Source organism: Oreochromis aureus, linkage group 7 (assembly GCF_013358895.1).
Source record: "Oreochromis aureus strain Israel breed Guangdong linkage group 7, ZZ_aureus, whole genome shotgun sequence".
Taxonomy (NCBI): Eukaryota; Metazoa; Chordata; class Actinopteri; order Cichliformes; family Cichlidae; genus Oreochromis; species Oreochromis aureus.
In genome coordinates, this window is record NC_052948.1 from 10,464,075 (window position 1) to 10,487,317 (window position 23,243).

Genomic DNA, 23,243 nt, shown 5'->3' on the forward strand with positions numbered 1-23,243 from the left:
AATTATAAGTAAGTAAGTTTATTTTATTGTGTTTTTGACACAAAGAACTTTATAGAGGTAAATAAATAAAAAGACAACTCATGCCAAGGCAAAGTGGACAAGCAGCAGGTCAGAGTTTCAGAGCAGGAACACCTGACTAAAAAATTGCCAACTGAATCTCAAAAGCATAAAGACATGATTTTCAGAAGAACTGTGGTGTGTGAGCCCCTGCAGTTAAGTGGGGCAAAGGTTGTCGTTCACACTGAACAGTGATGCGCTGAGCAGAACATGAAAAATCCTGTGCAGTGTGTTTATGAGCAGAAACACTCTTAACCAGAGAAGTGCAGGCATAGCAGGGTTGGTCAGGAGTTATAAACCTCTGGTGGTTTCTATGGATGCAGTGGTTTTAAGTTCATCTGCGACAAACTGAACAACACGAGCCTCTGGAAAAAACAGAGATGGAGCACTTACTTTACTTCTACATCATTTATTGCTTTTAATATTTAACTTCATGATTATTGAATATACAGGGAGTGCAGAATTATTAGGCAAATGAGTATTTTGTCCACATCATCCTCTTCATGCATGTTGTCGTACTCCAAGCTGTATAGGCTCGAAAGCCTACTACCAATTAAGCATATTAGGTGATGTGCATCTCTGTAATGAGAAGGGGTGTGGTCTAATGACATCAACACCCTATATCAGGTGTGCATAATTATTAGGCAACTTCCTTTCCTTTGGCAAAATGGGTCAAAAGAAGGACTTGACAGGCTCAGAAAAGTCAAAAATAGTGAGATATCTTGCAGAGGGATGCAGCAGTCTTAAAATTGCAAAGCTTCTGAAGTGTGATCATCGAACAATCAAGCGTTTCATTCAAAATAGTCAACAGGGTGGCAAGAAGCGTGTGGAAAAACCAAGGCGCAAAATAACTGCCCATGAACTAAGAAAAGTCAAGCGTGCAGCTGCCAAGATGCCACTTGCCACCAGTTTGGCCATATTTCAGAGCTGCAACATCACTGGAGTGCCCAAAAGCACAAGGTGTGCAATACTCAGAGACATGGCCAAGGTAAGAAAGGCTGAAAGACGACCACCACTGAACAAGACACACAAGCTGAAACGTCAAGACTGGGCCAAGAAATATCTCAAGACTGATTTTTCTAAGGTTTTATGGACTGATGAAATGAGAGTGAGTCTTGATGGGCCAGATGGATGGGCCCGTGGCTGGATTGGTAAAGGGCAGAGAGCTCCAGTCCGACTCAGACGCCAGCAAGGTGGAGGTGGAGTACTGGTTTGGGCTGGTATCATCAAAGATGAGCTTGTGGGGCCTTTTTCGGGTTGAGGATGAGTCAAGCTCAACTCCCAGTCCTACTGCCAGTTTCTGGAAGACACCTTCTTCAAGCAGTGGTACAGGAAGAAGTCTGCATCCTTCAAGAAAAACATGATTTTCATGCAGGACAATGCTCCATCACACGCGTCCAAGTACTCCCACAGCGTGGCTGGCAAGAAAGGGTATAAAAGAAGAAAAACTAATGACATGGCCTCCTTGTTCACCTGATCTGAACCCCATTGAGAACCTGTGGTCCATCATCAAATGTGAGATTTACAAGGAGGAAAACAGTACACCTCTCTGAACAGTGTCTGGGAGGCTGTGGTTGCTGCTGCACTAATGTTGATGGTGAACAGATCAAAACACTGACAGAATCCATGGATGGCAGGCTTTTGAGTGTCCTTGCAAAGAAAGGTGGCTATATTGGTCGCTGATTTGTTTTTGTTTTGTTTTGAATGTCAGAAATGTATATTTGTGAATGTGGAGATGTTATATTGGTTTCACTGGTAAAAATAAATAATTGAAATGGGTATATATTTGTCTTTTGTTAAGTTGCCTAATAATTATGCACAGTAATAGTCACCTGCACACACAGATATCCCCTAAAATAGCTAAAACTAAAACAAACTGAAAACTACTTCCAAAAACATTCAGCTTTGATATTAATGAGTTTTTGGGTTCATTGAGAACATGGTTGTTGTTCAATAATAAAATTATTCCTCAAATATACAACTTGCCTAATAATTCTGCACTCCCTGTAGATTAGATTAAAATGATTAACTTTTCAAATTAAATTACCAAATATTTTGAACTTTTTCACAAAGAACACTCATGTGAAACAAAGATAACTCTCTCTTTTTGCATGAGATGGAGTCTTCAACCCACACAAGTGGCTCAGGTAGTGCAGCTAATCCAGGATGTCACATCAACGCGAGCTGTGGCAAGAAGGTTTACTGTGTCTGTCAGCGTTGTGTCCAGAGCATGGAGGCGCTACCGGGAGACAGGCCAGTACATCACGAGACGTGGAGGAGGCTGTAGGAGGGCACTAACCCAGCAGCAGGACCGCTAACTCCTGTCTCGCTCCATCCACCAACGCCACGTTGCACCACAGACTGTCTAGGAGTTGGCGGATGCTTTAGTCCAGGTGTGGGAAGTGATCCATCAAGAGACCATCCGCCATCAAGAGCATGCCCAGGCATTGTAGGGAGGTCATACACGCACATGGGGGCCACACACACACACTACTGAGGCTCATTTTAACTTGTTTTAAGGACATTACATCCAATTTGGATCAGCGTGTTTTTCCACTTTAATTTTGAGTGTGACTCCAAATCCAGACCTCCATGGGTAGCTAAATTAGATTTTCATTAATAATTTTTGCTTGATTTTGTTTTCAGCACATTCAACTATGTAAAGAACAAAGTATTTAATAAGAATATTTCATTCATTTAGATCTGGGATGTCTTATTTTTGTGTTCCCTTTATTTTGGGGGGCAGTGTATAATTTTGTAACCATCGTGTAAAAATTATACGCACAGAGTATCCATCAAACTTTGCTCTTGAAAACATTTCACACTATTCAGCAAGAAGGTCCCTTAGAACAGCAACATATGCACAGGTCCACACTGTGTTTAAAAAAGTTTAACATTAACATGGACACTGCATGTCTCCTTTACGTTTCCACTTTATCAACTGTCACTAGCTGAACAGTCCTTAACTTAGAAAATAAGCTCTCTCCTTTTCTGTCGTCTCTATTTTTCCACTGCAATCCACAGCAATTTTATGTACATCCTGCCAGCATCTTACAAAATGTTTCATTTTATTAATGCTATGACAGCATTCATTTAAACTACAAGCATCCTAAAGGCCTCTGACACATTTACTAAGCTCCACCCTGGTTACAGTTGAGTAGGAATAATCAACCTAGTTTCTATATTTTAAAATGTCATGTTTTTGCAAAATAACAAATTTTCCTAAGTCTCCCCCTGAAATGCCACAGTTCTTACTTCTTTTTAAAAAGACAAGAATTAAACCCTTTTTTTTTTTTTTTTTTTTTTTTTTACTGATCATGACCACTGATCCAAAATTGCTCTTAAATTTCCAAATATTTACAAACTCAGCATGACCCGGTCAGATACAGTTTCATGCAAATCTCCATTTTATTGTATATTATTTGAAAGTCCCAATGCAGTTTTCTTTAGCATAACAGACTGTACCTGCATGTCATGTCAAACACAGCAGGCAATGAGCAAGAACAGCTAACATAGCTAGTCTTGTTCAGTTATTAGCTCTAGTCATTTAAAAGAACATGTCACAGTCTTGTATTGATTCATAAATACCCTACCTAATCATACTTGACAAAGTTAGGACTACAACATTAATGCAGTTTGTAAGATGGCACTACTGACTGACCAGCAGTGCAAATGGCAAAAAAAGAAAAAATAATAATCAGACTGGGAGTAATAAGGTTGGACTAATAACAAATCCTGGTAAGGACACTGAGGGCAGTAATTTTAAACCATTATTTATTTGAGTTTTCATTGCAGTAGTCACCAGCAGGAGATGGTAGCGTGGTTAGCACTGTTGCCTCACAACAAGGAGGGTTCTAATCCAGATTTTTTTGTATAGAGCTTGTGCATGTTCTCCCCATATCGCCATCATCCCACAGTAGGAAAGACATGCAGTTAGTGGGCCTAGGACAGTTGGTGATTCTAAACTGAATTTAGAAATTTGAGAATGTGAATATGAGCATAAATTTTGTGCCCTGCAACACACTGGTGACCTGTCCAGGGTGTATACTGCACAGGCAGGTTATGTCCATTGTGCAACTTTTGAAAATGCTCTAAGCTTTCTTGTATGCGTCAACTGACTTATCCAAGAGTGTACTGTCCTTAATGTACAGGTAAATAGAATAATGAAATGTATAATCACAGAAGGAAAAGCTTGACATTAAGTCAGTTTTCCTTCTTTTTGTGTTAATGGGGAGTTGAAGCTGGTTTGTAGACTCCACTGGGTGTATGATGTGTCGGTCGCAAACGAAATGGCTCTTAGAGCCGGATCTTTCACGTGAACGACGCGAGCCGGCTCCTTATCGTGAGCCGTGGGGTTTTTTTTCTCCTTTCTCTCACCCTCTCTCTGGCACTTTTTTCCGCTTCACTCCGAACACGAGCCTTGTGCTTGCGCTGGGAAGAGGGGGGAGGGGCGGTAGTTACAGTCACAGTAGCACAGGAACAGAGTGGGAGGGAGAGACAGAGAAAGAGAGCCAGGGACAACAACGTCACATTAGAAAGGTATAGTAATCATTCACAACTATTTTCAGTTGCGGATGATAAAGGATACAGAAAGTTTATTCATGCAGGCCCATATGACAGAGAATATGCATCTTCTTTTGGTTTTCATATTTTAATTTATATTTAATTGTGTTGTGGTTTGCAGTATTTTGTGTTGTTTGACTTTAAATTTGTTTAAAAGGAAAAAGCTGAAAATTTAAATAGTTAAAAGTTGAAATGTGAATAGTTGGTTTTTGTATTATATGATTTATTTATTACATTTTATGTGGAGTGAATAAATAAAAGTATATTTACGGTGGCCCCTAGAGACAAAGCACGTACAAACTCCAAAAGACGTACAAACTCCGAAGTATATGGCAAGCCATTAGTGCCAAAATTCGCAAGTGAAGAAGAAGAAGAGCTCTCGGAGATTGCATTTGCAAGGCTGCCTCCATGGATGCTAACAGCTAATAGCTAGCTCAATGTCTCTGTTGCAGAGTTGTTCTTTCACAGCAATGTGCCCAGGGGTCCCACAACTGTCTTTAACAAACACTGCCCAGTCCCCCTCCTTTCCTCTCACCGCTGTCTCTCGTCTTGTCCGCCCGCAGCAGCTGGAAGCCGGGCAGCCTACTCACAGAGGGAGTACCGGGCAGTGCTGGGGTACTGCCATTGTGACCGGGTTAGCGTCATTAGCTCCTCAATCATATCAGGGAGCGATCTCACATTTACAGTGACTACAGGAAGGAGAGATGGTGTGTAAGGTGTCCTTCTCGGGAGACATCACCCGCGTCTCTTCCCTCACTGGGGACGTAGGGTCTGTCTGCCGGTAGCGCAGTTGAGGGCGCAGCACTAACCGCTGATCCCTAACGTAAACAAAGGAGCCATGCGCCGGGTCTCCAAATACGGGTAAAAAAAGTGGAGACAAAAGAAGAGAAAAGTCAACATAACTAGCACGGAGCGGTAATGCATGATGGCAGAATCTGATTGCTAAGACATAAGTTAAAGGTTAAGAGAAGTAAAGAGGAAAATAAGAAAGAAGCTCAGAAACGAGCAGAGCTAGCTCTGCTCATTACCTGTTAGCTGCCATAAGAGGTACAATACAATACAATACAATTTTATTTATATAGCACATTTAAAAACCACAGGCATGCCAAAGTGCTTCACAGAATGAGTTAGGTAACACAGTTAAGGTTTCAGAAAAAGTATTCTGTCGTTTGTTTGCTTGATCATGCCTTAAACACATCAAAATGCATAGTGGGATTATAATACAAGTCAATACTGTGACAAGCACTGGTACTGAATAGGCAATCACTTAGCAGCAAGGTGAATCGGTGATGCATTAGTGTGGTCTGCACTTCCTCTTCTTTGATTGGGTGAAATGAGTTGAAAGTAATTGGATGAGGGAACCATGGGTGTGCCCTGCATAATTTCAATAAAACGCCGTTTTAAACGTCGTTACAGCTGGCACAGAACGCTGTAAAAAATGCCGTTTTTATGCATCTTTGAACGGCGTTTTCTGCCGAGTGGCATAAAAAACGGCGTTTCCGTCTGTCTTTGAACGCCGCTTTTTACATCACTTGGGTGGTGCGTTCTGGGCGCCATGTGAGAGTCGGAAAAAACGGCGTTTGTTGAAACAGAACGCCGTTGTTTTTGGTGTTTTGAATAATTAAACGGCGTTTTTTACGCCATTTCTTAACCAAACGGGTTAGAAAAGTGGCGAATTTTGGCACTAATGGCTTGCCATACATTCAGGGCGCCATGTCAGAGTCGGAAAAAACGGCGTTTGTCGAAACAGAACGCCGTTTTTTTCGCCGTTTTGAATAATTAAACGGCGTTTTTTATGCCATTTCTTAACCAAACGGGTTAGAAAAGTGGCAAATTTTGGCACTAATGGCTTGCCATTTAAACGCACCATCCGAGTGACGTAAAAAGCGGCGTAAAGTTGAATGTGATGGACATACAAGTCACGAGAAATTATTTTAAAAGTACTGATAAATAGAGCACCCAATCTAGAACTTTGTAGAAACCAAACCGAAACCAAAACCAAAAAGCATTCTCTGGAGTTGCCCCACCCGTGACTTTGTAAACATTCATAATTTCCCTGATAAAGGGAACCGCCTTTAGACAGGGCTCACAATCAACAAGTTACAAGCAGAAGGACTGGGCATTATTATCCTTAAAACAATCGAAGTGCCGTGAATATATTTTTTGGTATTGGATCTGAGGTGTTTGGATTTTGATCACAGCTTTTTTCCCCCCTCTTGCTCATGACAATGGAGCACAAACTAAGAGCATTTGTGCTGCTGGAGATACTGCTTTGTTTACTCTTGACCTACGGACAGTCTAGTGTAAATTGCAAAAAAGGTAAGCTAAGACAAAAGGCGTTTGGGTCACAGAAGTCACTAATTGTTTGGTTTTACTGTTACTATTGTTACTGTTATTATTGTGACGCAAAAGAGAGAGGTCATTAATTAATGTTTCATACAGAATTATACCCTCAACTTAAAATCATCAATGTTTAATGTTTTAGCAAAAATGCAAATTTTCAAGGTTTACATTTTTTCCTAACACTACAAAGATTTTCTACCGATATCTGGAAATTCCAAAGTAGAAAATAAATAAAGGTTGCACTGGGGTTTTTTTTAAACCTTGTCTAGATGTACAGTCATGTGAGAAAATTAGGACACACCATTAAATAATGGGCTCTTTATTAAAAAAAATGTTCACATATCAATGTACAGTCATGTTTTCATGTATTACTGGAAAAGAAAGCCACTGAATTGCAATTAAACAACCAAAATTTAAAAATAATTGCACATAAAAAAAGATATGAACAAAAATGTTAGAGCACCCTACCCCCTAATGAGTGTTGCCCCTGTTGGCTGATATAACTTCAGTGAGACGCCTTTTGTAGCCTTTTACCAGTGTCTGATATCGATCAGAAGCAAGTTTGCCCCACTCCTTAATGTAGAATTCTTTGAGATGTTTGAGGGTTTTCTTGCATGTACAGTCTGTTTCAAGTCACCCCACAGCATCTCAATGGGAATAAGATCAGGACTTTTACTTGGCCATTCCAGGACTCTCTACTTAGTTTTAGCCAGTCCTTGGTGGATTTGCTGGTATGCTTTTGTCATTGTTAAGTTGCAGTGTCCAGTTCTGCTTCAGCTTAAATTTTTTAACAGATGGTTTCACATGTTCTTCAAGCACCCCCCAATACACAGTTGGATTCATGATGAATTCTATGATAGTGAGACGGCCAGGTGCTGCTGCAGTAAAGTATCCCCAAACTATGATACTGCCACCTCCATGCTTCACAGTTGGTATGAGGTTCTTTTCTTGGAAGGCTGTATTTGAATTACGCCAAACATATCTACTGTTCTGGTGTCCAAATAATTCAATTTGAGACTGATCTGTAGCTACAGGGGTCCAACAAAGATTTGCCATGCATCATACTGATGTCTTCGGAAATTTATTTCTCTCTCTCACACACACTCTTATTGTCTTCAGACACCGTGAAAACTGAAGAAACACAAAGTTTACAGCATAAATGTTTTTGAGCTTATCAAAGTCTCTCATGTTAGTGTCTATAAACAGTCTTGAGCAAGCAGAACAGAAAAAATCCAAAATAATAGATATCACTGAAAATGTCCTCTTATTACCAACGTAGAACACGTATGCAACATTATATAAACAATATACATGAAACCATAACGTGTACACCTCTTGGACCACATGCAGAATAACATTAACATTAAGCCTGTAGATGCATCTGTAGCTCTGTATCCATGCTAGCTCCACAATGCCATGGTTGTGCTCTCAGCCAAACTCTGGTCATGTGACCATTACAAACTCTACCTCATACAAACTTTTCAGCACTTTACATCTTTAACAAATCATTATTTATTAACCACATATTTTAGGCAAGTTTTCTTTTAATCAATGCTACACTTTTGTCATCTTATCCAATAAAATGTTAATTCTTTCCAACAAATAAATGAAGCATGAATCTATCACAGAAATATATGAAATAAACAACTTTATTTTAACTGTCTCAGGGACAGTTACATCATCTGTCCAAAGAACATTATTCCAGAAGTCATGGTCTTGGTCTATGTTTGCTCTGGCAAACTTCAGTCTGGCCTTAATGTTTCTCTTAGAGAGCAAAGGTTTCCTCCTTGCATACCTCCCATGAAAGTCAAACTTGTGTAGTCTCTTTCTGATAATAGAGTCATGCACTTTCACATGGGCCTGCTGCAGTTTCTTTTTGGTTTCTTTGAGCAACTTGTGGTCTGTTCTGGTGGTGAATATGCTTAGATGGCCAGACCTGGGCATGGTGGCAGTTGTTTTGAATGTCCTTCACTTGTAAACAATTTTCTAGATGGTGGAATGGCTGATGTCAAATTCTTTTGAGATGTTTTTGAATCCCTTGCCAGACTCTTAAGTGGAACAATCGTCTTTCTGAGGGTATCACACAGCTCTTTAGATCTCACCATGGCACTTAATTCAAAACTTCAACAGTCAGGAGCATACCAAACTCAATCTGAGGTTTAAATAGGGCTAGGCTCCTTTAAAATGCTGGGTAACGATGTACTGATCATGTGCACCTGACGTGATACTAGTGATGTTCGATTCGTGAACGAATCGTTCAATACTCAAGAATCACTTTACTGACTCGTGAATCATGATTCACAAGCGCAACTGACTCACTGACTCATCCCTGTTGCTGTTCGCAAACTAATTCCATTAGTAGAAATATATCTAGCTTATAATTTGTGCACTTTATGTTTAATATATGTATTTTGTTGTGCCTGAAATGAACAAATAAAAAAAAAAAAAAATAATAATAATAATAATAATTAAAATTGTGGGGAAAAAACAACAGCCAGTTTCTTAACAAAAACATTTCTGCTCTGAACTGGAAGAAAAAACCCTGAGTAGAAGCTCACATCAAGACAATAGCTCCTCGGTTCACAGTAGCATCGCTCAGCTAGCATGCTAACAGCACATTTGAGTTACTCACCCCCTCTCTTGCTGTGCTGAATCATAGCATAAGCCAGGGGTCTGCAACCTCTTACACCCAAAGAGCCATTTGGACCTGATTTCCACGCAAAAGAAAACACTGGGAGCCGCAAATACTTTTTGACATCTAAAATGAAGATAACACTGTATATATTGTTTTTTTTTTTTGTTTTTTTGTTTTTTATCTTTATGCTTTGTGTGAGCAACTAAGGTGTGCTGCTTATGAAATCCATGAAGTGCTACAGAGAAAATTAAATTGTATTTATGTAATCAACACATTTTGAACTCTTAAAGAAATATAACAAAAGGAAAGACACCAACCTGAACTAAAATGATCCATGTAGCAAACAAAAACTGTTATCAGCCGCCACCCTTATATCGCCTTTGGGCTGTTGGAGCCTTGACCTGACTCTTAAAAAATAATTGGAAAAAAGCACTATGCTGCTGAAAAATGAAAAATAGATATTGGCAAAATTCTGCCTAAATATGTATTTTACCTGGTTAATGCGTCTCGTGGGGTGGTTTGCAGCGCCGCTGCAGGGGAGGCGGACGCACCTGAACGACACCCGCAATCACGCCTCGCTGCCTTTACGTCTGCGCTATCTGTGCTGTTGTGTTGTTGGTGGTGTATGTCGGGCTGTGAGCTGAAAAGCTACAGCCAGCTGTATGCGTACAGCAACCGTGTGTGAAAAGTGCTCAATAAGGAGATGCTCAAAGGCATGCTCATGGAAACATCGTCGGGTCTGCCGTGATTTGTTTACAATGGGACTTCTGCTCCTGAACCTCTGCGCACAGTCCGCAGATCGGGGCTATACGAAGTCAGTTTATGCAGGACTGTAAGCTGTCATCTGTCAGGCGTGAACGGTGTTTGTCTTTAACATAGTTCACGGTGGAGAACAGCTGCCGACATAATGTGGATCCGAAGATCCATAATTGGCCTACCTGGGGTTGAAAGTCTGGATAAATGCACGGCGTTTCGGCGGGTATACCGGCTTCCGCGAGTGTGACTCTTATTTTGAGCGATGAAAAAATAGTAGAATACAATTTTATTTTTATATTTCAATATCACAATAATCTTCCAATTTAGAACTACAAGTTAAAAAAGAACTAACATAAATAAAATACACTTCAGCTAAATACTTCTAATTTATTTGCCCAAACCACGCGGAGCCGCAGTATAAGGACTAAAGAGCCGCATACGGCTCCGGAGCCGCAGGTTGCCGACCCCTGGCATAAGCGAATCACTCAGGACTCACTAACCCCCTCCCTCCTGGCTCACAGCTCAAAAGAGTTGAACAAATCACCGAATCACTCACCCCCTCCATTGCTGTGCTGAATCATAGCGTAAGGCGAATCACTCACCCCCTTCCTCCTGGCTCACAGCTCAAACGAGTTGAACGAATCACTCACTCACTCAATCACCCCCTCCCTCCTGGCTCACAGCTTCTTCTTCTTCTTCTTGGTTGGCAACCAATGTTAAGGCGCTTTACCACCCCCTGGCTCACAGCTCAGTGGACATTTAGATGAGAAAATATATATTTGACACATTTAAGGAAAATACCAATAAAATTTAATAAAAATAAATAAATGTTCCCTTTAGAATTTTTTTGCTCTTTTTTGCTCTAAAGAAAATAGTTGTTTTCTTTTACAATCATTCATCTTAGCAGTAGGATTTACATTAAAAGAGAAACAAATTAAGTTTGAGTGAAAATATACACTTTTGCACTCTCTGGTCAACTGACTCAGTGACTCAAATGACTCAAGAAACCCGATTCACTTTGGTGAGTGACTCACTAAAACTCGATTCAGTAAAAAGAATCGAATTTACCATCACTACGTGATACACCTGTGTGTGATTTTAAGCTTTTAAGTGGGATAACATGTGGGGGTGTCCCAATTTATTCCTCAGCAGAAATTGCATTCTTTTTAGATTACATTTCCCATAAAGTTTTAAAAGGGCTTTTCTTATTTTTCAATTGTTTAGTTATACCATGAATCGCTACCTTATCGTGGTGGAGGGGTTTGTGTGTCCCAGGGATCCCAGGGGCTATGTCGTCTGGGGGCTTTTGCCCCTGGTAGGGTCTCCCATGGCAAATTGGTCTTGGGTGAGGGACCAGACAAAGAGCAATTCAGAAGACCCTTATGAAGAGAATATCGAGGAACAGTTTACCCTGCCGGGATAGGGTTACGGGGCCCGCCCTGGAGCCAGGCCCGGGAGGGTGCCCGAGGGCGGCGTCTGGTGGCGGGCCTTAGTCCATGGGGCCCGGCCGGGCACAGCTCGAAGAGGAGACATGGGCCCATCCTCCCGCAGGCCCACCACCCGCAGGAGGCGCCATAGGGGTCGGGTGCATTGTGTGCTGGGCTGGGGCGGCCAGGAGCGGAGGCCCTGGCGGACTGATCCCGGCTGCCAAGACTGGCAATAGGGACATGGAATGTCACCTCTCTGGTGGGGAAGGAGCCTGAGTTAGTGCGTGAGGTTGAGAGGTACCGGCTAGATATAGTCGGGCTCACCTCTATGCATGGCTTGGGCTCTGGAACCAGTCTCCTGGAGAGGGGCTGGACTCTGTCTCAGTCTGGAGTTGCCCCTGGTGAGAGGCGGCGGGCTGGGGTGGGTATTCTAATATCCCTCGGCTTGCTGCCGGTACGTTGGGGTTTTTCCGGTGGATGAGAGGGTTTGTTCCCTGTGCCTTAGGGTCGGGGAGCGGGTCCTGACTGTCATCTGCGCTTATGCGCCGAGTGGCAGTTCAGAGTACCCAGCCTTCTTAGAGTCCCTGGGGGTGCTGGAAGGTGCCCCATCTGGAGACTCTGTTGTCCTGCTGGGAGACTTCAATGCTCACGTGGGTAACAACAGCGAGACCTGGAGGGGCGTGATTGGGAGGAACGGCCTCCCTGATCTGAATCAGCGGTGTTTTGTTATTGGACTTCTGTGCAAATCACAGTTTGGCCATAACGAACACCTTGTTCGAACATAAGAGTGTCCATAAGTGCACGTGGCACCAGGACACTCTAGGCCCTGGTCGATGATCGATTTTGTAATCGTATCACCAGACCTGCGACCATATGTTCTGGACACTCGGGTAAAGAGAGGGGCTGAGCTGTCAACTGATCACCACCTGGTGGTGAGTTGGATCAGGTGGCAGGGGAGGACGCTGGACAGACCCGGTGCACCTAAACGCATAGTGAGGGTGTGCTGGGAACGTCGAGCAGAGGCCCCAGTCGCGAGATCTTCAACGCACACCTCCGGCAGAGCTTCAACAGCATTCCGAGGGAGACTGGGGACATTGAGTCCGAATGGACCATGTTCAGCGTCTCCATCGCCCGAAGCTGCTGCATTGAGCTGCGGCCGCAAGGTGGTTGGTGCCTGCCGTGGTGGTAATCCCGAACCAAATGGTGGACACCAGAGGTGAAGGGAGCCACCAGGCTGAAGAAGGAGTCCTATCGGGCTTGGTTAGCCTGTGGGACTCCGGAGGCAGCCGACAGGTATCGACAGGCCAAGCGGAATGTGGCTCGGGCAGTGGCTGAAGCAAAAACTTCGGGTGTGGGAGGAGTTCGGGAGGCCATGGAAAAAGACTTTCGGACTGCCTCGAAGAGATTCTGGCAAACCGTCAGGCGTCTCAGGAGGGGAAAGCGGTGCTCTACCTGCACTGTGTATAGTGCTGGCGGCGCTGCTGGCGTCGACTGAGAAAATTGTCAGGCGGTGGAAGGAATACTTCAAGGACCTCCTTAATCCCACTGACACGTCTTCCGAGGAGGAAGCAGAGTCTGGGGATGAGGGAATGACCCGCCAATTTCCGGGCGAGGTCACTGAGGCAGTTAAACAACTCCTTGGTGGCAGAGCCCTGGTGTTGATGAGGTCCGCCCTGAGTTCCTGAAGGCTCTGGGACGTTGTAGGGCTGTCCTGGTTGACACGCCTCTACAATGTTGCGTGGAGATCAGGGGCAGTACCCTGGATTGGCAGACCGGGGTGGTGGTCCCCATCTTTAAGAAGGGAGACCGGAGGTGTGTTCCAACTACAGGGGATCACACTCCTCAGCCTCCCTGGGAAAGTCTATGCCAGGGTGCTGGAAAGGAGAGTTCGTCCGTTAGTCGAACCTCGGATACAGGAGGAACAATGCGGTTTTCGTCCTGGTCGCGGGAACGCTGGACCAGCTCTTTATCCTCTCAAGGATACTTGAGGGTGCATGGGAGTTTGCCCAACCAGTCTACATGTGTTTTGTGGACTTGGAGAAGGCATTCGACCGTGTCCCTCGGGTGTCCTGTGGGAGGTATTGCGGGAGTATGGGGTGTCTGGCCCATTGCTACGGGCCATTCGATCCCTATACAACCGTTGCAAGAGTTTGGTTCGCATTGCCGGCAATAAGTCGGACTCGTTCCCGGTGGGTGATGGGCTCCGCCAGGGCTGCCCTTTGTCACCGGTTCTGTTCATAATTTTATGGACAGGATTTCTAGGCGCAGCCAAGTGGCGGAGGGCTTTCGCCGGTGGCCTCAGAATCTCATCTCTGCTTTTGCGGATGATGTGGTTCTGTTGGCTTCATCAGGTGAAGGCCTTCAGCTCGCACTGGAGCGGTTCGCAGCCGAGTGTGAAGCAGCAGGAATGAGGATCAGCACCTCCAAATCTGAGGCCATGGTTCTCAGCCGGAAAAGGGTGGAGTGCCCACTCCGGGTCGGGATGAGTTCCTGCCCCAAGTGGAGGAGTTCAAGTATCTCGGGGTCTTGTTCGCGAGTGATGGGAGAAGGAGCGGAGATCGACAGACAGATTGGTGCTGCGGCTGCAGTGATGCGGACGCTGCACCGGTCCGTCGTGGTGAAGAGGGAGCTGAGTGTAAAAGCGAAGCTCTCAATTTACCCGATCGATCTCGTCCCTACCCTCACCTATGGCCACGAGCTGTGGGTAGTGACCAAAAGAACGAGATCGCGGATACAAGCGGCAGAAATGAGCTTCCTCCGAAGGGTGGCTGGCCTCTCCCTTAGAGATAGGGTGAGAAGTTCGGCCATCCGGGAGGGGCTCAGAGTAGAGCCGCTGCTCCTCCACATCGAAAGGAGCCAGTTGAGGTGGTTCGGGCATCTGACAAGGATGCCTCCTGGGCGCCTCCTGGGTGAGGTGTTCGGGCATGTCCCACCGGGAGGAGGCCCAGGGCAGACCCAGGACACGCTGGAGAGATTATATCTCTCGGCTGGCCTGGGAACGCCTTGGTGTTCCCCCGGATAAGCTAGAGGAGGTGGCTGGGGAGAGGGAGGTCTGGGCTTCTCTGCTTAGGCTGCTGCCCCCGCGACCCGGCCTCGGATAAAGCGGATGAAGATGGATGGATGGATGGATAGTTATATTATTTGGATCTGTCAGTATCATTAAAATGTATATTAAATATCCATATGTCCAAATATATTTTAAAATATACAGGCTTTCATAGGGTGTCCTAATTTTCTCACATGAGTGTACTTCTATTTTTATTATGAAATCTATTTTACAGATTACAATACTCTTGAGTCTTGAGCCACTTATTTCTTTATATTTTCCAAGGACCCACCCGTACTTTCTGGTGGCATAGCTCCGCACGGTGTGCATTGTACCCTTGAATAAATCTGAGGAAACTAGTGGAAGGCAGTATGTCCTCGACAAGTGAAGGGAAAAGAAGTGGTGGCTTATTAACTACAACAGATAAACAAAAACACAAACAGACACATACAGTCCTCGACTATCCTCCCCAGAGCCCAAACATAAACAGGTGTTTGGTCGTGGAGGATGCCTTGCTGTGGTATTTCAGGGCTGTTTTTCCCGCCATTCAGTAAAAGTTTGACATTTTCTTTTATTTGAACTACAGCCGATTAAATCGGGAATAAGGATCCTTTTTTATTGTGCTGTGGTGTATCGTTCATCCAGCCTGCTTGTTCTTATTGAAGTATTGTGACTTCGTATCCTCCACTATGAAGCTGTCCAAACTGCTTATAGTTGAGGACTCCGACCTTTTTGCCACAGGTTTCTTGGATTCTTTTCATTTTACCCAGCATTTGTACATATTTGAATATGTAAAGTCTGCCTCATGTGCTGCATGGTGAATTTACTTACTTGTCATGCCATCTCTATGTCCCCTGATGTCTGCATTACTGAACTGTTGAATGGGCTGTTACCGCTCTGATCAGTTAGTTATGACGTCAGGGCCTCAAGAGCATGAAGCAGGGTGGTATACTAACTTTTCATATTTCTTACTTTTCTCACAAGTGTCATTATTTTGTTTCACTTTGTTCTAACAAAGAGGATAATATATGCCATCATTAGCCACTTGTGTCATGCAAGCTTTTGCTCTGTTCATGTGAAATAATTTGCCTAATATTTCAATATGGAAGCCCTACACATAGCAAAGGACGCATGCTGGACCTTGGTTTTACTTATTAATATTGATTCTATTTCTTCTGAGGACATTTTTGTCTCTGATCATCACTGTATTCTATTCTATTGTATATAGTATTTTATTCTATTGTTTAAGGCAGGGGTCCCCAATCCCAGTCCACGAGGGCCGGTGTCCCTGCAGGTTTTAAATCTCACCCTGGGTCAACACACCTGAATCACATGATTACTTCATTACCAGGCCTCTGGAGAACTTCAAGACATGTTGAGAAGGTAATTTATCCATTTAAATCAGCTGTGATGGATCAAGGACACATCTAAAACCTGCAGGGACACCGGCCCTCGTGGACTGGGATTGGGGACCCCTGGTTTAAGGTATGTTATTTTTCTTATCCTATTCCATTGTTTTTCTTATTTTTTTGCTGCTCTAACATTGCACTGTCCAATTTCTGCTATAACACAACAATAAAGGTTTATCTTATCCTATCTTATCTTATCCTATCTGGCTGTTTTCTTTTCACGCATCGCTGTCTCCTGTTTGAAGGAAGGTTGGCTCTCGTATCTTAACCTCCTAAGACCCGAACTCTTTCATGACATGCATTTTTAATTTCTCTTTGCTATTTGGGCTGATTGGGACCTGATGAATGCAAAAACAAAGAATGATCTTTTTAACTGATGTAGTTTCTGAGAAAAATGATGGCCACATATTAGGACATTCGTTTTAAATTTCGATAGACCACTATAAAGTCACCAGTGTTGGGAAGGTTACTTTTAAAATGTATTCCACTACAGAATACTGAATACATGCCCCAAAATGTATTCTGTAACGTATTCCGTTACGTTACTCAATGAGAGTAACGTATTCTGAATACTTTGGATTACTTAATATATTATCATGCTGTTTACAACTACGTGAATGTACTATTGCTGTGATTTATTACTGTTACTGAAGGTCCGCGGCTCCGAACAGTAGTAAAGGGACCTCTGGCAGATACAGTGGGTTCCGTGTCGGGCTGGTAGCCGAAAAATAGCTTTACTTTGTTGTCTGGGTCAACTTTGCTTGCCAGAGAGAGAGAGGCGTTGAAAGGCTGCTCCAACAGAACTTATTTTTTCCGGAGGAAAACACGAACACAGTGTACAGTTGAGTCTTAATAGCTTACTTACAGCTGGGCTCGTCAGGCACTCTTCTTGGCTGCGGTGGTTATTATTATATTTACATGCTTCCAGCTCCCGTTTTTGCTCCGTGACAGCTCGGACTTTTCCTTTCTCTCCCTCCCTCGCTCACAGACACATAACGGGTATGGTAGTCCATTCTCCTGCAGCACGGACTACACTGCCCATGAGGCTACATTCTTTAGGGCCATGCCTGTAGCATTCTGCCTTTAGCTTAGCACAACAACAACAACAAAAAGCGCTCTCTCACCCAGGAAACACGCAGAGAGAGCGCGTCTGTAACCATGGCAACCGTAACGCTGCCGCCTGGAACAACAGAACATAGCTGTCAAACAAACCCAAATAATCCTGACCGCGACAATATGAAACAGGAAAGTACCGCCGTGTAATCCATTTATTTCAACAAAGTAACTGTATTCTGAATACCACCTTTTTAAACGGTAACTGTAACGGAATACAGTTACTCATATTTTGTATTCTAAATACGTAACGGCGGTACATGTATTCCGTTACTCCCCAACACTGAAAGTCACAAGTAAGTAATGATGTGCAAAACTCTTTATTTTTTGTCTGAACACAGCAGCAATTTTCCTGAGTACAAAAAGAAAATTAGAAACAGCAGTTGTTCCCCTTTGAGCAATATGGCTCATTTGAAGTGCTGCTAACAGTTACAAGAAGACAGATGTCTCTAACAAAGTCAAAAAAGTAATAGAATTCTGAACATTGGATGTAGCAGGAAACTTAACACTTCAAAACTGCTACTTCAATTTTTTTCCCCATGTTTACACCTATGTGTGAAAGGCTGTGTAACAGCTGCGATCTGCCTGTAAGCAGAGGAACATCTTGCATGTAACACACTGTACTCGAGTTTTCCCTGAGCAGCCTTTTGCTCTGCAGCGTGCTGCATTCTTCAATTTTGCCACCTCTGGCAGATGTGCATTAGCCTTCCTGCGGAATGAGACATGGGGCACTGCCTTCACTGGACGCCTTTTCCCTTGGACTAACACGTCTGGTTCATCTTCCTGCGCTGAAAAGTCAGAGCTGTCATTGGCATACTGAGCCAAGAAGGTCATGGCCACTTCCATGCGAAATTCAAGAAACTGCATGATGTCCTTCTTTGGTGTGCCACGTACAGTAAGGTCTTTGCGGTACAGTAGCCAGCTGTTGGCTAAAGCCAGATCCATAAAGTGCATTAGCATCCGCAGTGTCCATTTCTTCGTACGGCCACTCATTCAATTGTAACTCATCATTCTATCGACAAGGTCAACTCCACCCATCTTGGAGTTGTATTCACGGCCAATACTTGGTCGCGAGATGGTCACATATCATTTTAGTTTTTTGTCCCATCTCTGGCAGGTGTCTTCTGGCTCGCTAGCATAAACAGCAGACATCATCAATACGGGTTTATTGTCATACCACTTCACCACACAAATCTTTCCATCCTCAGTGGTAACTTGTGCTGAGGTCCCTCTTCCTTTCTTTTTCATTGTTTTGTCATTTGGTAGCTTCTGTACTGCTGCAGCGACCCGATTCTTCATAACTGTACCAGTTACATACATCTGCTTCTTCATCATGCGTTCCACACCTTGGATGGACATGAAGAACCGATCACAGTAAACCTTTATATTAGGATGCAGCGTTTGAGACAGACGATCTATGACCAAGCCTCCCAAACCCAGATCCCCTGGTTCTTCAACCTGCTCAAGGAGTGCAGGTGCTCCTTGATAAATTTCAAAGTCCAGCACAATACCATCTGCTGTTGCGCAAACAAAGTTTTTTATGCCAACTGGGTTTGGCTTCATTGGCAGATATTGTCGATACGGACAAGCTCCTGTGAATGGAATCATCTGCTCATCAATGGAAACGCATTTTGGGCGAGCCTGAGATTTGCAGCCTTTCAGAATGCGGTTCAGAAAAGGCCTCACTTTCCAGAATTTATCACACTCTTTCAGATCCTCTGGAACATAATCGTCAATGAGCACTTTGAGTGATTGCCTGAGCCTGAAGAATCTGTCACGTGTGAACCTTTTGGTGATGGCAGTGAATCTCAAGGTTTTGGACCAGTACATCCTGATCGCAGGATACGGTACGCAAGACATCAAAATACAGGCACCAAAAAAATGATAAATGTCATCAGTTGATGTGTTGAGTGGGTACCCACTTCTAGCCAGTGACGTAGCATTAGAGCAATCTGCAATCATTTTCATCAAATCTTTATCAATATACTGCTCGATGTAGTCCAGTGGGGTCCAACCCTCTCTGTCCTCCACAGTTTCTTCCTCATGCTCAAACTGGGCTTGATTTGGTGTTAGCGGAGAAGCCTTCCATCTCCTCCCACGCCCTTTCTTGGACTGTTCCTGATGGCTTGGTCCTGGTGTTGTCTCTTCAGGGACATTGTCTGAGACATCAGCCTCCCACTGCTGTGTCCGACAGTGACGTCTGGGATTGCGTGATCTGGCAATGTCACGATCTGAACGATATCCTTCATACTCATCACGGAGACGTTTAGGTCCCCTGATAAGCTGAGAGGGTTGTGGAATTGGGTCCTCACACCCACTACTGTCCTCCTCACTTCTGCTTAGCTCCTGTCAGGGGGTTTATATTCAGCTTCCGCAACAGGATCATCAATGTCTGACAAATCTTCCACATCTGAGTTGTCTCCACCAATTAACCCCAGTAACTCCATTGCTCTTGCGAGAGAAAAACGCTCTGGAAAAAACATCATAAGAAAAATCAAATAAAACCTATGGAGATTTTTTTTTTGTAAAACTTGCTATATCTGCGTGTACTGTAGTAAACTATTGTTTTCTACCTAAATCATCCAAAAATACTATTTCATTGTCACAATTTGCTAGCACATGTTGCTAACTCCCTCTGTCCACATTGTAAACAAAGCTAACAAAACTAAGTCCCTCTGTCCACATACGTGTACCACATGTTTAGCGGCATGGTAATTCATTACAGTTACTAACTTTTGTAAAATTTGAATTCCATAACAAACATTGAACACTTTTATACACTTTTATACATATAAAAGTATATGTATAAATTTATACATATATACGATATGTATCGGGCCATCGTATATATGTATAAATCGCCCCGATATATATCGGGCGATTGTGGCTCAAGAGTTGGGCGTTCGTCTTGTAATAGGAAGGTTGCCGGTTCGAGCCCCGGTTTGGACAGTCTCGGTTGTTGTGTCCTTGGGAAAGACACTTCACCCGTTGCCTACTGGTGGTGGTCAGAGGGCCCAGTGGCACCAGTATCCGATGCGCCCCAGGGTGGCTGTAGCTACAATGTAGCTGCCATCACCAGTGGATGACTGGATGTGTAAAGTGCTTTGGGGTCCATAGGGACTAGACAAGCGCTATACAAATACAGGCCATTTACCATATCTGAACAAGAATGAGCCATGAAATGTGATTGAATTTTTTACCTGGTCGAAGTCTGGCCAGGTTGCCATCTGAACTTCTGGGTGTGTTGTCAGCCATCTTGAATCTAACGTGTAATGAGAAATTCTCTTCTGCCACCACAAGGAGGCAGTATAATATCCTCGTAAGTGGATATCAGAAAAAAAATATCAAAAAATTTTGTATTGTGGTCTAGACAACCCAAAATGTGATGCCCACATATGTAAATGCCAGGTCCTAGGAGGTTAAATTTCTCCACATGTGAGAAATTCTCTGATATTTTTAATTTATATCTATCCCCTTATAACTAATCTTTTTAATAATACCTGTCATTCCATTTTAGATAGCTTTTAACAATGCAATAAGAGATGTGATGGCTGCCTATTTTTTCGCACTTGGTTGCAAAGATCAGAGGTAATCCAAAGGTGTTGTTTGACACCATTAGTGGTATTATTATTCCTGCTCCACCTGTTGCCCCCCTTTCTCCATATAGGAAGTACAAATTATTCTTTCTTTCTTGCTAGAAAAAAATCAGTAATGTAAGAAAAAAAAATTCCCATCAGTATCTTCATTGTCAGTTCCTACTTGAGATGGACCGATCCGATATTACGTATCTGTATTGGTCCGACACTGAAGTAAATTACTGGATCGGATATCGGAGAGAAATAAAAAATGTAATCCGATCCATTAAATATCAAAAAAGCACCTCACAAAACTTGCGACACGGCGTAACTCGGCTCATAACCGTAGCACGTCGGAGCAGTATGCGTCACGTGATAGAGCGGCTGTGTGTATTTGTAGCCTCGCTACCAAACCAGCATTTCATCTCCGAGGAAGTTATCCCAGAGAGAAGTAAAGCAAGTGTGTAAGTTCATCTCTGAATGTTTGTAAAGCATACCCACGTTAAGCTTAACAACCGATATATGGAGCGACTGCCACTTCTCTCTCTCTCCTGCTGCTACTTCAATTATGAAACTGATTAATGATCAGCTGATCGGCTTTTCTGTCGCGAGTCCGTCTCTCTTCTTTGTTTTTGGCCCACTTCGCGCCAGAAAGAGGAAACCAGCTGTTGTTAGAATTTATTTAATATTACTTTCTAGACCAGGATCCTTTTCTACACAGCTGACGGCTGGTAACTGTGCAGGGGCGGATCTAGCAAAGTTTAGCCAGGGGGGCCGATAGGGCATTAACAGGGAAAAGGGGGGCACAAAGACATACTTTTCTTTCTTATTCTCATTTAAAATATCTAGCTTTTAATAAATAATTATCTGAATCTTACACCTAAAGTTTTAATCTTATGTAAAATATATAGAAGTCCATTACTGTATATAGTAACTGTTAAGTCTAATATACCCTAGTAAGCTATAGTACTTTTTCTTTTGGGAAGGTACCATCTGTGCAGTCTGCAATTCTGTAGAAGAAAGATGTTGAATCTATTTAATTATTCTTGAAAATTAATTTATTTCTGTGCATTTTTTTTCCACACTGCATCAAATTAAAGTTGATTGCGTCGATTAAGCATCATGAGGTGGAGGGTGGGGGGTGGTTCCCTATTTTTTTTGCTGGGAGTTTGCAACCCTATTAGTTAGGTTGCTTAATATTTCTGCTAAGTACTCATTAAAATACCAGAATAGGGAGGATGGTGCAGGTTTAAGTTTATTAGATTGATCAGTATTGCTGAACTATGAAATATTTTGGGTGCAGTGTATTTTTTACATACAGGTATAACAGAATAGCTTTAGTGTTGTTGTTTATTTAAACTTGAGTATGAACTTATACAAAATGCAGCAAGATATTTAAAAAAACAGTTTTATTGATTAAAAAACACACTATATCGGATTCATATCGGTATCGGCAGATATCCAAATTTATGATATCGGTATCGGACATAAAAAATTGCTATCATGCCATCTCTAGTTCCTACTCCAGCTCAGCCTGTTATTTTAGAAACCTTTTCACACGTTTCTCTAGCTAGTTACCTCAATGAAAGCATCCTCCTGTTTACTTGACATTTTACCTGCATCTTTATTCGAAAACGTCTTTCAGCCTGCTCGCCTAATCAACAGTTCACTGGTGTCTGGTAAAGTCCCTGCTTATTTTAAAAATGTGATATCTACCCCCTTTAAAAAAAAACTCAAGTTAGACCCTTCTCTTCTTAGCAGTTACAGACCAATCTCGAAATTGCCGTTTATTGCTAAGATTTTAGAAAAGTCCTTGCCGTAGTAGTCCATTTGGTTGACCTTTGTTTTTGTTGTTATTTATTTTATTTTATTTTATTTTATTTTATTTTAAAGGGAAAAAAGGAGAAAACAAGCAAAAATAAAGGCCAACATAATAAACACAACACCATCACATTAATCTAGCTAAGTGTAAATAACAGTAAATACTAAATATTGAAAGCTGTGCAGCATGCAGGACCGACAGCGCACAATGTGCTTTAAGGTAGCAGCCAAGAAAGGTGTAGTTTGTGTCTCTGAACAGTGAACACCCGTGTGCACACGTGTGTAGATGAGCACGGTTGTATTCAAAAGGTTTCTCCATGTAACGATCTGCTAGAGCAGGGGTCTGCAACCTTTTACACCCAAAGAGCCATTTGGACCCGGTTTCCATGCAAAAGAAAACACTGGGAGCCGCAAATACTTTTGACATCTAAAATGAAGATAACACTGTATATATTGTTTTTTATCTTTATGCTTTGTGTGAACAACTAAGGTGTGCTG

General features: G+C 42.9%; 1 protein-coding gene across 1 annotated transcript in view; it reads left to right on the top strand.

Moving 5' to 3' along the window:
* Positions 1–6,719: 6,719 nt before the first annotated feature.
* LOC116309974 (myosin heavy chain, non-muscle-like) overlaps positions 6,720–23,243 on the top strand; it is a 156,450-nt gene continuing 139,926 nt past the window's right edge. Inside the window, exon 1 of the mRNA XM_039615908.1 lies at positions 6,720–6,939. Within this exon, the coding sequence (XP_039471842.1) occupies positions 6,843–6,939 (97 nt within the window). The 5' untranslated portion in view covers positions 6,720–6,842. The remainder of the gene's footprint in view (positions 6,940–23,243) is intronic.